General features: G+C 27.8%; 1 protein-coding gene across 5 annotated transcripts in view; it reads left to right on the top strand.

Annotated features, from left to right (window-relative positions):
• LOC107452053 (tyrosine-protein phosphatase Lar) overlaps positions 1–13530 on the top strand; it is a 204009-nt gene that overhangs the window by 177846 nt on the left and 12633 nt on the right. For 3 of the 5 annotated variants that reach the window (XM_043043655.2, XM_071182028.1, XM_071182027.1), the window contains 8 exons: positions 570–786; positions 3422–3591; positions 4504–4686; positions 5903–6129; positions 7063–7333; positions 9793–10098; positions 10828–10941; positions 12525–12685. In XM_043043655.2, the coding sequence (XP_042899589.1) occupies positions 570–786; positions 3422–3591; positions 4504–4686; positions 5903–6129; positions 7063–7333; positions 9793–10098; positions 10828–10941; positions 12525–12685 (1649 nt within the window). The remainder of the gene's footprint in view (positions 1–569; positions 787–3421; positions 3592–4503; positions 4687–5902; positions 6130–7062; positions 7334–9792; positions 10099–10827; positions 10942–12524; positions 12686–13530) is intronic. The other 2 variants (XM_071182029.1, XM_071182030.1) reach the window with 2 other exon arrangements.

A 13530-nucleotide genomic window follows, 5' to 3' on the forward strand; every position in this document is an offset into this window, starting at 1 on the left:
ATTTTCTGATTTCCGGATAACGGGTTCTGTACTGTATATCAAATTGTATTTTTTTTCTTTTAGTGTAATTAATAATTGTTTTACTGTAAACTGTCTATTTAATTATACCTTCCAGAAATATTATTTTCAACTAATGCATTTTCACTTGACTATTATTTTTTTAATTTATTTAATTTGTAATGAAAATAAGTTCTTAACATTATATAAGTTAGAAGAAAATTACTGTTATAGCTTCTTAACTATTTCAACAAGTGTAGCTCTTTAAATACTACTTCTTATTTGCTAAAATAAGTGACATATAACTTCTTTATTTTTCTTATTGTTTGTTACATGTTAGTATACCAACTTGCTATTTTTTTTTTTCGTGTAGTCAGTAATTAATTTATTGTAAAACTGTCAATTTATTATACCTTCAGAAATAATTATCAACTTTGAACATGACTATTATTTTTTAATGTTTTTTTTTCTTATTTATTTTGTAATAAAAGCAAGTTCCGAATGTTTTATAAGTAGGAAGAAAATATCTGTTCTTAACTTAGTAAACTTATCGCTTACTTCTTATTCCATAGATCTCTTATGGTGCTCATAAAGAGTTTTATGACAGTCAAGGTCATTTGCAAAAGTTACCCATTCCTACTCAGACTGTATTTGTGGAGGCTGATGTTACAGAATATTCAGTGGATAACTTGATGCCATTTACCAGTTACCAAGTGAACATCACTGCGATACCACCTGACGAGAGCTTCCGCCCTCCTGCGAAAATCACTGTTACTACTGCCATGGCTGGTAAGATGCTTCAAATTTGTTTAGTGTTTCGAATAGTATAATATAAATCATTTTAATGTTTTATAAATTTTTCAATGATGACACTATGAAACGACTTTTTTTCTGTTGCATGAGCTTTTTCAACTGATCTTAGATAATTTTGTATTGCTGATTTCAAATCTGCAATCGGTTTCTCTCTCCAAGCTACAGTTATTTTCTTAAAATGACATTTTTAGTCTATATTTTATCAAAATTTACAAGTTTGAAAACATTATATATACATTATATATAACAGGAGGACAAACTTCTAGCAGAGTTAGGACACATCATCAGGATTAGAATTGTATAAGGACCCATAACTGGAAGTGTCGTCATATGACACTAGGAGACGCTTCCCTATTATTAACTGTTTCTTTGTATGCTTCTGAACAGGTCATAATAGGAAAGCACCCCTATCTTCGTGTGACGAATGTAACAGTTATAAGTTCCTATGCAATTTTAATCCTGATTATATGCCCTTACTCCTCTAGAAGTTTTTGCAACATTTATGCACCCCCACGTTATATATAATGCTTTTAACTTGTACATTTTTAAAAAAATTCTGAGCAAAACTAATTTTAGATTTAAAATCTCCACACCCCAATTAGGCAAGATCAAGAACAACAAAATACAACAAGAACAAAAATACAACAAAAAATTTATTCCTTAGTGTTATGCTCAAATTTTTAATATAGTTGATAAAATTTGTTAAAGATGCAAATGAATTTGCTCAAATATTACATAAGTATATCTTTGTACATTTTTGGTGATTTTGCCTTGTCAGCAAACAGACAAAAAAATCACTATGTCCTTTTTAATTTAATTTAAAAAATTACCATTGATTTTTTGACGTTGAAGATTTATTTTGAGAATTGCATAAGCCTATGGTCATAAGTAAATTAATAATAAGTTGTTTTTTTCAATAAATAATTTTCTGGTATGAAAGATCTGGATTTGGTAGGAACCTTTAAAAGTCATAACATAAAAAAAGAGCTGTGCTTTCTGAGTGTCCCTTAACTTCAGAAGTTATAAAATTAATTGATGAAAGAAATGTACTATAAACCTGTTGAAATTACTTCCATCTTGAATACTTTTCATTTTCTAAAATTTTAAAGTTAAACTTAATTAATTCTCCCATACACTAAAAATTGGATGAGTTTGTTCACATAGTTTCTTATTATAATTAACATTTAGTAGTTAATTAAAACAAAAGTTGCATGTTGAATTAAATATTTAACTTTGTGGAAAAAATTCAATTGTATAACAGAAAATATCTTTCAATTCTTTTATTTATAACTGTTGGTAGTCAGTCTTTTCTTTAAATTACTGCCGACCCTGTTCAATGAAAGATCTCTGGTCACAGATCAGTTTATTGGATAATGAAAGGTAGTTTTATCCTCTGTACCATATTTGTAAGGTATCTCCAAATCTTAATCAGTACAGAAAGACAAAATAAGTAATTAATGTCATTGGTAATTTTTTCAATAAACTAAACAATTATAATTTAATATGCATAATAATTAAATAATATGCAGTATAGTTAAATGTAAACATAACGTTGAAAATAATAAATACTTTATAATTTGTACATACTGTTTTGTGAACCTTTTGGTAGCTCCTTTTCCAAATATCTTGCGCTGTATTATTCGAGGAAAATATTTTATTAGTGAGGTTTATCCATTGCTTGATTAAGCAAGGTTAACAGTATCAGCAGTTTCTTTACATTTAAATTCATTTGCATATTTCCTTTCATGCTTCATACATGTGAGAAATGTTTTAATTTCCACAAAAAGTGCTATCATACGCGTCTATCATTATGTAATATTTTTGTTCATCATGGAGAGTTGAAATTTCTTATCACCGTGCAATGCATTTATAATTTGTAAAGGGTAAAAATTGATATTCGAATTATATTTTACTGAGCAACAATTAACCTGATCTTTCATTCGTATGCCATATATCTGAAAATCACTGATTTAAAAAAAAAACTTAAATAATTCTTATTATTAATTAATAATTTTCACGTTTCTTATTTTCTGGGGTTTTATTTGAAAAAGCAGCAAATTTCTTTGGTACGATCATTCTACAAAAATTTTGTAGATCCTCATTTATTTTATAGGTGCAAATAAATCTATTTGTGAATGTTATTATGTTATGAATTTTAATGTTTATAAGTATACATAAATATGTATNTTGTAAAGGGTAAAAATTGATATTCGAATTATATTTTACTGAGCAACAATTTACCTGATCTTTCATTCGTATGCCATTTATCTGAAAATCACTGATTTAAAAAAAAAACTTAAATAATTCTTGTTATTAATTAATAATTTTCACATGCTTCTTATTTTCTGGGGTTTTATTTGAAAAAGCAGCAAATTTCTTTGGTACGATCACTCTACAAAAATTTTGTAGATCCTCATTTATTTTATAGATGCAAATAAATCTATTTGTGAATGTTATTATGTTATGAATTTTAATGTTTATAAGTATACATAAATATGTATTAGTGCTATAAATGTATTTTACATTTGCTTGTTCTTAAATATGTTGCATCTATTATCATGTACCGTTATATAATGCTATACTAAGAAACTGTAAAATACTTATTTTACAGCACCGAAACCCATGGTGAAACCTGATTCGTTTGGCGTGAAGAATGGTTGGGAAATCACTGTCATTTTACCTAAGGCGTCGGAAGAATATGGTCCGATTAGCCATTACTTCCTTGTTGTTGTACCTACTGAAGAAGCTTACAGAGATCCTGGGCAGTTTACTCTTGAAGAGGTACATTTATAATTTTCAGCATTTTCTTCTTAGATTTAAGGCTGTTTTTCGTAGCCTCTGTAGTCATATGAAATAATGCATTTTTGCTTTAATATACCATTTTTATGACTGCTATGAATTTGTATTCGTTATTTCTGAGTATCAGGTTAAGTTTTGTCCATCTGTAACCAGTTCCCCACTTTGCTAATTATGAAAATGGTTCAAAATATTATTGTGAAGAAAGGCTACAGTTTGAAAAAAAAGAAAAAGTGTTTCAACTTTTTAACAATTTAAAAGTTAGTCCAATGCTGCATTGTTAGGACTAATAAAAATATTCAAATATTGAAAATTAGTTATTGATTTTAAGATTTTTGATCCAGCTATAAATATTTTATCAAATAAATTGGCTTATTAAGATCAATATTTCTTTAAATATTTAGGATATTAGTCTGCTTTTTAGTCCATACTAATTATTTTCACCAGGTAGTATATGTATTTTCAAGTTAAAGCTTTGCTTGGAGTTTAGGACATTCTAACTGTGAGTTTTTATATCTTACGTGAGAGAGCATTGAAGAATATTCTGATCTTATTCCCTCTGAGCATTAGTCCCGACTTTTTCTTAACTTTAAGATGCGCGTTTTCCTGCATCAAAAAACCAGTTTTATATTTATTGAATTGTAAAATTTAACCTAGCAAAAAAATTTCTGTACAATTTTACCTAAGGTTGAACACTTAGATGATTATTAATATAACGCTTATTTTTCAACCATATCATTATATGTATTGCTCTTAGATATGTGCATTATTGTATCTTAATTAGATTTATTATAATGCTCATATTTCAGCCGGCTTTGATGTAAAACATAAATTTGCTTTAACAAACTGTTATTTTTCAAAATTTTAATTGCAAGTTTGATTCACTTTGTTTTTCAGCTTACTGCTACACCTGTTGATCAAATAGGCCCTTATATTGCTGCCAAATTCTTACACCGCTCGATGCCTGAGCTGTTCAGTTTAGGAAATGGCAAAATGTTTAATGGCTATCAAAATCGCAGACTTGTTCATGATCAAAAATATAGCATATTTGTTCGAGCTGTTGTTGATACTCCTCAAAAGGTAAAAATAAAATTTACACAATCTTTACTTTTTTTTTTTACTATATTTTATAACTTTATATTTTATATTTTTTATAAATTTATATAGTCTTATATTTTTATTGTTTCAGATTAATATTATTGACTTTAGCACTAATTTTTTTGCATTTTATTTATATACCTCTCTCTGAAATCAGAGAAAACGTAAATTTCTCTAGAAATTTGATAATAATTGTAGAAAACTTGAAATTCGTAGGGATTTGAAACTCTGGAAATTCTTAAGTTTAAGCAATGGGCAGTATTGTGCCATGTAATCACACACTGCCAGTATGTTACAATCTATTTTTACACTGAAAATTGTTAGCTATTAAGTTATAAAAATTTATCCAGTGGTATTATTATTTTTTCCTTCTCATCATTGCTATCTTAATTAATAATTCTTTTTAGTCATTTTTTTATTTTAATTTTCTTTTCAACAAGAATTTCTCCTATTAAAATTAAACTTCTTAAACCATTAGTACTTTTAGCATTCTATTCTCGAAAATCTACTCATATTTATCATGATCTTGTAATAGTGAAGGATAGTTTTTATTTCTTTGTTTTAGTTGAGTAACACAAAACTTTTATAGTATGAAAGAGTGATAGATTTTTATTTAGATAAACTTTTTTTGCTGTATGAGAGACATATAAGTTGTTTACATACATGAAAATTTGTAAAATTGTACTAATTTCAGGTGACAACTATCTTGATTTATCTGTAATTATTTGAATTTTGTAGGCAAGGTTACGGTCTTATGATAGAGTAATAAAAATTATAGTTTTTGAGGATTACTATACTCTAAAATAAGTTGTATTTTCCTGAACTACGGAGAGTTATGAAATCCTGCTGTTTTTGGCAGATATTTGAAAGAAAAAGCAGCTTAAGTGTTACTTTTTTTTATTTAATATTAATATTATGTATATACCTATGTAGAATAAAGTGGTAAAAATACCTTGAAATTATGCTAATTTGAATTTTGTATTGTTATATGTATTATTATACTTCTGATTATGTGTAGTCTGTTTGGAAAGTTGGCACCTCTGTAATTTAAATCATGAAAATCTTGGAAATTTCTGCAATCTTACTCTGAAAATTTGATTTTATCTGGAGAGTGTTCATCCTAATTTATATAGCCTTATATATTTTGTTTAGTTTAGTGTTAATAATATTTATCATAACATTTCTTATTTTATGACAGAGTCTGTATACCAGCAGTCCATTCTCTGATCCCATCAGTTTGGACATGCAGCCTGTTCGAGGTCCAACACCGCCAATTGTCCCTGGAATGATTGATAGAAATGATCTCCCTGACATGTCTCAGATCAATAGTGATGCTGATAAAGCTCAAATTGTGTGGATAATTGTACCTGTAATAGCTTTGATTGTGCTTACGTTCATAATTATTGCTGTTTTTGTAATGAAGAGGTAAGAGTTTCGTTGTGGTGAATGCACTGACATTTCCCCCCCTTTTTTTATTGTCATTAATATTTATAGTTTAAAAGGAATGTTAAAGTGAAAGTTGAAGCGAATCTCTATTTTTCTTTTTGCTAAAGAAAATGCTCTGAACTTTTGGAATGTGCTATTCTAAATTTCTCTGACAATGAAGTCTGCATATTTTTTTTCCTTAAGATTCCTGTGTAGCAAAAGATTTTTTTTTTTTTAATTTTTGCAATTGTAGGGAATATAATCTGTGTTTTCTGTTTGAACTTACTCTTTTTAATAAATATTTCCTGTTATTTTAATTTAATGAAAGTCTATGTTGAGTAATATCATAACATGTATGAAAATTGGTGTATTTAATTTAACTATTTAAATTAAAAAGATTTAAAATATTATTCAAAATTTAAAAAAAATCTTCATTATTACTGTTAATATCACTTTGAATTATAAATCTTAAGAAGAATAACTGTGTAAACTTTAATTTTACGTCATCTTCGGCGAATGTAATCCCTTAATTGACGGAACATTTGCGATGCTTAAAAAACGTTTTTCTCTTGTTGATTTTACTACCAAGTTTCCCCCCTTATTAATTTAATGAGAAAGTTGTAAATTGAAGAGAAATATTTTTTCAAACTTGCTATAAAATGATCAGTCAGTTAATAAATACTGCAAATTATTTTATTATTCAAAACTGTTATATTTTAATTTTTTGAATTTTTTTTTCTATGTTTGCATGCATTTATTCAAGTTTTTAATTACTTATTTGATTTCGTTTTTAGTTTTATTTCTTTCTTTTTGTAACATATTTTTTTTAATTATTATTATTAATATTATTTTTATTAATTATTATTATTTTTTATTATTTTATTTTGTTTTGTTTTGTTTGGTTCTTTTGAGTTCTTTAATGTTAGCACCTAGATGGCATTGTTACAGGCATTTCCCTCACCTCCTTTATAACAGAAGGCGACAACTTGCGAAGACACCCGGAGGAGAGACCACCATGAAACTGCTGATGACCACAGCTGAACGAGAACTGCCCACACACCCAACAGATCCCGTAGAGATCAGGCGCATGAACTATCAGACTCCGGCTATGATTAACCATCCCCCTATACCAGTCACAGAGCTTGCCAATCATTTAGAGATGTTGAAAGCCAATGACAACATGAAGTTCTCTCAGGAATATGAGGTTTGTAAGACATATGCACCAATTTTGTTAAATATTTTTAACTAAACAGATATAGTCTATAATTAAGCTCTTAAATCCTAAATAATAATTATATGGTACACAGTTTTCATATATTTTTGTATTTATTGTTGAATTTATGATTTTTGCCTGCTAAATATTTTCTTTGTCAGACATGAGACTCTTTCAAAACTGTGATCTTTAAGTTAATTTTATTTATTATTATTTATTTCAATTAAAGATTTAAGGTCAGGTGGTGGCAGTTAATTTTTTGATATAGCTTAGTAAGAAGTCAGTCATTGATATTTTATGTAAAGTTGTGTTTTTTTTTTTCTCATTGGCAAAATGGGTGTTGTTTTGAGTTTGATGGCGTGTGGCTTATTTGGACGTCATCACGCTTTTCAACTATGTTCAAGAGTAATAATAAACAGTGTGCATGCATTGCTATAGCGACCGCTGCTGTTTGATAATTGTTTTAGAATTCTTTTTTTCATTTTTAATTTTATTATGCATTAAGTTGGTGAGTTTATTTTTGAGATATGGGACCAGAGAGATGCCATAAATACTTTTTGAGCTGTGCATAAGAGAAAATTTCATCATTTGAACAATATTTTTTTGTTTTAATGAAGAATCAGAAATTCTAACCTACAGTTCAAACGGGATCATTTTCAATACTAATTCACATGAATATCACAAATATAGAGGGTCCCAAACTGATTGGCACGGTCCCAAAGGTTAGAGTTGAAGTATTTATATTTAAAAAAAATAAAAATTAGACAACAACCATTTTGCCAATGGATAACCTGTGATCCCTTTTCAGCGATCACAATTTTTTTTTTCAATTCAATTTCAGTTTTATAGTAGTTTTGCTGAATCTTTTAGATTGCCCTATAACAGTGGAATTTTATTTAATTAAAACCTTAAGCAAGCAACATTTTTCTCGATAAGTTTGAACATTTTGCAAATGTTTTATATATTTCCTAACTTTGTTGATAAGATATCTTGTTATAAATAATTAAAAAGCATTATTTATATGGTATTTAAAATTCCTATTTTTTAACCCATGAATCACCATTTAAACAAAAAAATAAAGTAATAAGTTTGTTTCACAGAAAATATTGTTTTTCAAACTAATTATTTTTCAAACACAATCTTTTTTCACTCTCATGCGTGCTTGGTAAAAAGATTCCCTATTTTAGTTAATTTCAATAAAAAAAAAACTCTGTTAAAAGTATTTTTTTTTATTTTACTGTGTGTTATCACTTCCATTAGCCCATTAATTGGAAATATGCATTCTAATCCTTTGTGGCTCTGATCAGTATTGTATAGAATTGTATAGCTATGCTACCTTTTATCCACTACTTCCTGACTGATTAAATAACAGGAGTATTCTGGTTTGTTTTTTTACTCATACTTCCAGCTTCCGTAATCTAAAAATTTGATGAAACTCACTAAATCCACGTAAACGAAATGTTTAGATACTTGTGATTCTTCTGCTGTTCGGTAGAAATCCGCTAATTTAATTCCTTTAGTTTAAAGGATTTTTGCCATTTTTAATATTTTGGAACTATGTTGGAATCCGCTAATAGCACAATTCATATTCACGCAATTTTATTATCAGCCATCAACTTTTACATTTACCTGATTTTAAATTTACACGTTAAGATTCGTATTCGCGTGATTTAATAATCCAACATTTTTGTTTGTATTTACGCGTTTTTAAAGCCAATAATGCTATTAGTATTTACTCATTTTTAAAATCCAATATTGCGATTTATACTCAGAGTTTATAATTATATATCGTGATTCGAATGCATGCGTTTTTCAAATCCATTATTATGATTCGTATTCATGCGTTTTTAAATTCTATTATTATGAGTCATATTCACGCATTTTTATAGAATCCGATATTATGATTCACATTCACACGTTTGTAATATCAAACTTCGATTTTCGTATTTTCTATTTAAATAGTGCAATTTAAACAGCCAAGTTTCGGAAATAAGTATTTTAATATTGTAGTACTTTTTTAGAAATTTTAGCATAAATTATGTAAAATAACAGTATTTTTAAAAAATTTGATGTAATAAAAATCTAATATTAAATTACCTATTGAAAAGTAATTATTGCATACTTTTTTATTTTTTGCCTTAATTTTTTTGAAAAGAATGTTTGGGAATACTTTGTCCCAATATTTACATTCATATTGAGTTATAACGATACATGTTATAATTTTACAAAGTTATCTATTATTATATAAATAATATTCACTAGTTTATGTATGAGCAATATTTGAATGTTAAAATCTGAAATGATACAATTCCATTGTGTTTCTTTTTTAAAAAAAGCCAATTCAAACCATCCAACCAAAGTTTATTTAACATTAAAATTTAGAACATTTCTATAAAACATAGTTTAAATAATATTCCACAAAAGAATTTACCCAATCTTCTTTTTTTTAGTCGATTGAACCTGGCCAGCAGTTTACGTGGGAAAATTCCAACTTAGAAGTGAACAAACCAAAGAATCGTTATGCAAATGTCATAGCTTATGACCACAGCCGTGTTGTTTTACAATCCCTGGACAGCCTACCAGGATCAGATTATGTGAATGCCAATTATTGTGATGGGTATCGAAAGCAGAATGCATACATTGCCACTCAAGGACCTCTTCCTGAGACATTTGGTGATTTCTGGAGAACGGTTTGGGAACAGAGGAGTGCCACAATCGTTATGATGACCAAGCTGGAAGAGAGGACAAGAATCAAGGTATAAATTCAAAGAATATTATTGCTAAAGCCCAGATTTTGATTTATTATCTATTTTTAATTTTATAGGGCATTTTTTGAGGTCTATATTATTTTATGGCACTTTTTTACATCTTAGAATATTTTTAGCTTAGAAACTCTGAGCTATTTTTTACTCAAATTTCTAATATTTTTACTTTGATACAAATCAAGACAATGATGATAAAACTCTTGATACAATTAATAATACTTTTAATACAATTACATGTAAATTTAAAAAAGCAATAATGTCTCAGGCAGACTTAGATAAAAGGAAAAACTTTCTGTGAATGGGATCTCAATAGAAAACTTTCTGGAGGCAATTTATTGACTTTTGTAACTAATTTTTATCCTATCTTCGCCGCCTAATTTTCTCGATTTTTTTTAAGTGTTATAAAGCTCTATATTGACAATTATGTATATCAGCATTTATGTCTTTAAATGTAGCAGTTTTTCAAAGATATAAAACTACTTATTGACTTCTCTATTTTTATGTCATCTATATATTATGTAAATTTAAAAATTTTGTGTCAACATTGCTCGTGTATATTATGCATATTTGGTCACATGAATGAAATTCTTATTTTAGTATAAGGGATTTTTTTAATGATATTTTTAAGTCCTCTAAATCTAGTCACTAATCAATACATGTTTTTGCTTGTATGATCTTCTTTTGTCATAATTCTATAAAACTGTTATGGTTATATTGTAGTGTGACCAGTATTGGCCAACACGAGGAACTGAGACTTATGGAGTAATGCAGGTCACCTTGTCTGATGTTCAAGAAGTTGCTACTTATTGTATAAGAACCTTGCACATATCAAGGGTGAATATTTTTTTTCAACAATTCTATTTTTATGAGTATTCATCAATTACAAAATATCCCAGAAAGCATGTAACCTTACGTCAACCTTGTGTCGGAGTTTTCTTTTCATTGTCACGAAAATGTTAGCACTGAAAACCTTATTTTCAATAAAGCAAAAATATTGCAGTTTCAAACCTTTCATCCAAAAAAGGATTAAAAATTATTTTTTAAAAAGTATTGTCACTTAGTTCCGTAATGACATTTAAGCTAACGTCACACTACCAATAGGATCAAATTGCATTGTCCATTAAAATTTTATGACAAGGTGGATTTTAGCTGAGCATACAAGACGTTGTGAAAATAAACCTTATAATTACCTAGATTTAAGATTATTTTCACCTTAAGACTAGCTTTATTCAAAGATTTTTTCACGCTTGAAAACCCTAAGTCTACCTCAATTTAAGGTTTTTACACCGAAGGTTGTTTTCCAAGGTTTTGGATTAGGGTAATGTGCATAGAATAGAGCAGATTGTCACAGATCTCGTTTTAAGATTAGAAGGTTTGCACATAAACCGCATAACAAATCTTTTTATGTGTACATTGAAAGGTTTTTGCTGGGTGAAACTAAACCCTATTTTGCTATCTGGGATTATTTGTTTCTGACAATTTTCAAGTAATTTATCTTTTGTTACTGTCACTAATTTTCTTTATTAAAATAGTCCATTTGTATTTTTCTTACAGTTTTAAGGTTAAAAATGTTTTTATGTGTATTTTGTCACTTATTGAATACCTTAGATTTTAAGATTTATTTTTATTTTTTAGTACATTTTTGATAGATTATTTGTAAGCACTAAATTTTTGAAGCATTAAACTGTTATTATATAAGACTGAGGTTCGAATCTTCGCGGTAGAGTGAGGCAAAATCAGCTTCAGATTGATGAGTACTAGCTTGTAATGGAAGTGAAGATAGCTGGTGCATAATGCTGACTTCGTTGCTATCGTTGTTGATCATAAAATTGTGGAGTCTTTTCCTCCTTGACCTCCCTTAGTTCACAAAGGGCTGTTTTGCATGAATGTTTTGCTTTTACTATAAATTTTAATGTTTTTTTTTCTTTTAGCCTCAGTTGTCTGATTACATCTGGGGCAATTTTTATTTTATTAAACAGTAACAAATCTCAAAAAAAAAAAAGAATCAAAAACCACATTGCAATTTTCTTAAATATTTGTGCTAGGTTTTCCCATTTTTCCATTAAGTCAAACTAAAATTAGCATTAAATGTTACATTCCTTTTCTTAGTGCTTATGAGGACTCTGTAACCAAATTTAAAACTAACTTCAGCATTTCAAATACTAATTTGAAAAAAAAATGCACCTACAATTATTTTAAATTATGCTTTACTTGTATTTATAGCATCTTTAAACAACTATATCTAAAAAATAAAATATTGTATATTATAAAAAAAATTAGTGATGTATTAATTTTTATTTCTTACTGTTTTGTAAGGTAAATTTTTCAGTTATTTTTACCAAAATGTTACAATTATAAAAACCAAAATTTACAGATTAAAAATATAAGTGTTTTAAACTTTTAATTTTTCCCCATAGATGAATCAAAGTGGTGGAGAGAAACGTGAAGTGCGTCAATTCCAATTTACAGCCTGGCCAGATCATGGTGTTCCCGACCATCCGACACCATTTTTAATGTTTTTAAGAAGAGTTAGGTCTATGAATCCACCTGAATCAGGGCCCATGATTGTACATTGCAGGTAAAAACTATGTCTTATTTTGGGATGTACCAGGTACCCAGCTAAATAATTTTAATTTCCGTGAACCCAGACCAAACTGATTTTATTGGGTATCCAGTGCTAGGAAAAATTTATGTTTAACACAGTCATGTTTACATTTATAGTAACCTTAAAACTATTTAAAAAAAATTAGTGTTGAAAATCCATGTATCCAATCAATTGCTTAATAATCAAGCAGACATGTTTTGCCTTTGAATTGAATTTTAATTAAGCGAAACCTTGGTTAGATTGAGCACCTCAGAACAGAGAAGTATGTTCTCTAAAGAGAGATGTTTGTTTAGGAGTAGGACATGCATATTCAGAAATATAATGCTGAAAATTATTTTAACTAAATTAACATGATAGTTGAATGAATACAAAATTTGAAATAGGGAATTGCATTGATATTTACATGAAGTTAATAAAAGCATAATGAATAAAATTATATAACTGTTATAGATAATAAAATGTTATAACCTATAAAAATGTTATAACTGTTAAAAAATGATATTTATTTTACTCTCATACTAAATTTGCTTTTAGAAAATGAATAAATGCAATCATCTATTTTTATTTTTTGGTTTTATAGACTCAACATTTTAAATTTAAAAAAAAAGATGGTTAACAACAATGTATAAATATTTTCTTATGCAAAGCACATTAATTTGTCTAATGTTATTACTAATTTGAAAATCATCGGAGATCTATATCCCAGTAAATAAAAGCACATAAGTTGACAAAAAAGAAATAATTTGGAAACATTTGTTTCATTTGTGATGTATATTGATTCATGTTTACATAAAAACAAGCATGTATAAAATTAGCCA

The sequence above is a fragment of the Parasteatoda tepidariorum genome, chromosome 6 (genome assembly GCF_043381705.1).
Source record: "Parasteatoda tepidariorum isolate YZ-2023 chromosome 6, CAS_Ptep_4.0, whole genome shotgun sequence".
In the NCBI taxonomy this organism is placed as follows: domain Eukaryota; kingdom Metazoa; phylum Arthropoda; class Arachnida; order Araneae; family Theridiidae; genus Parasteatoda; species Parasteatoda tepidariorum.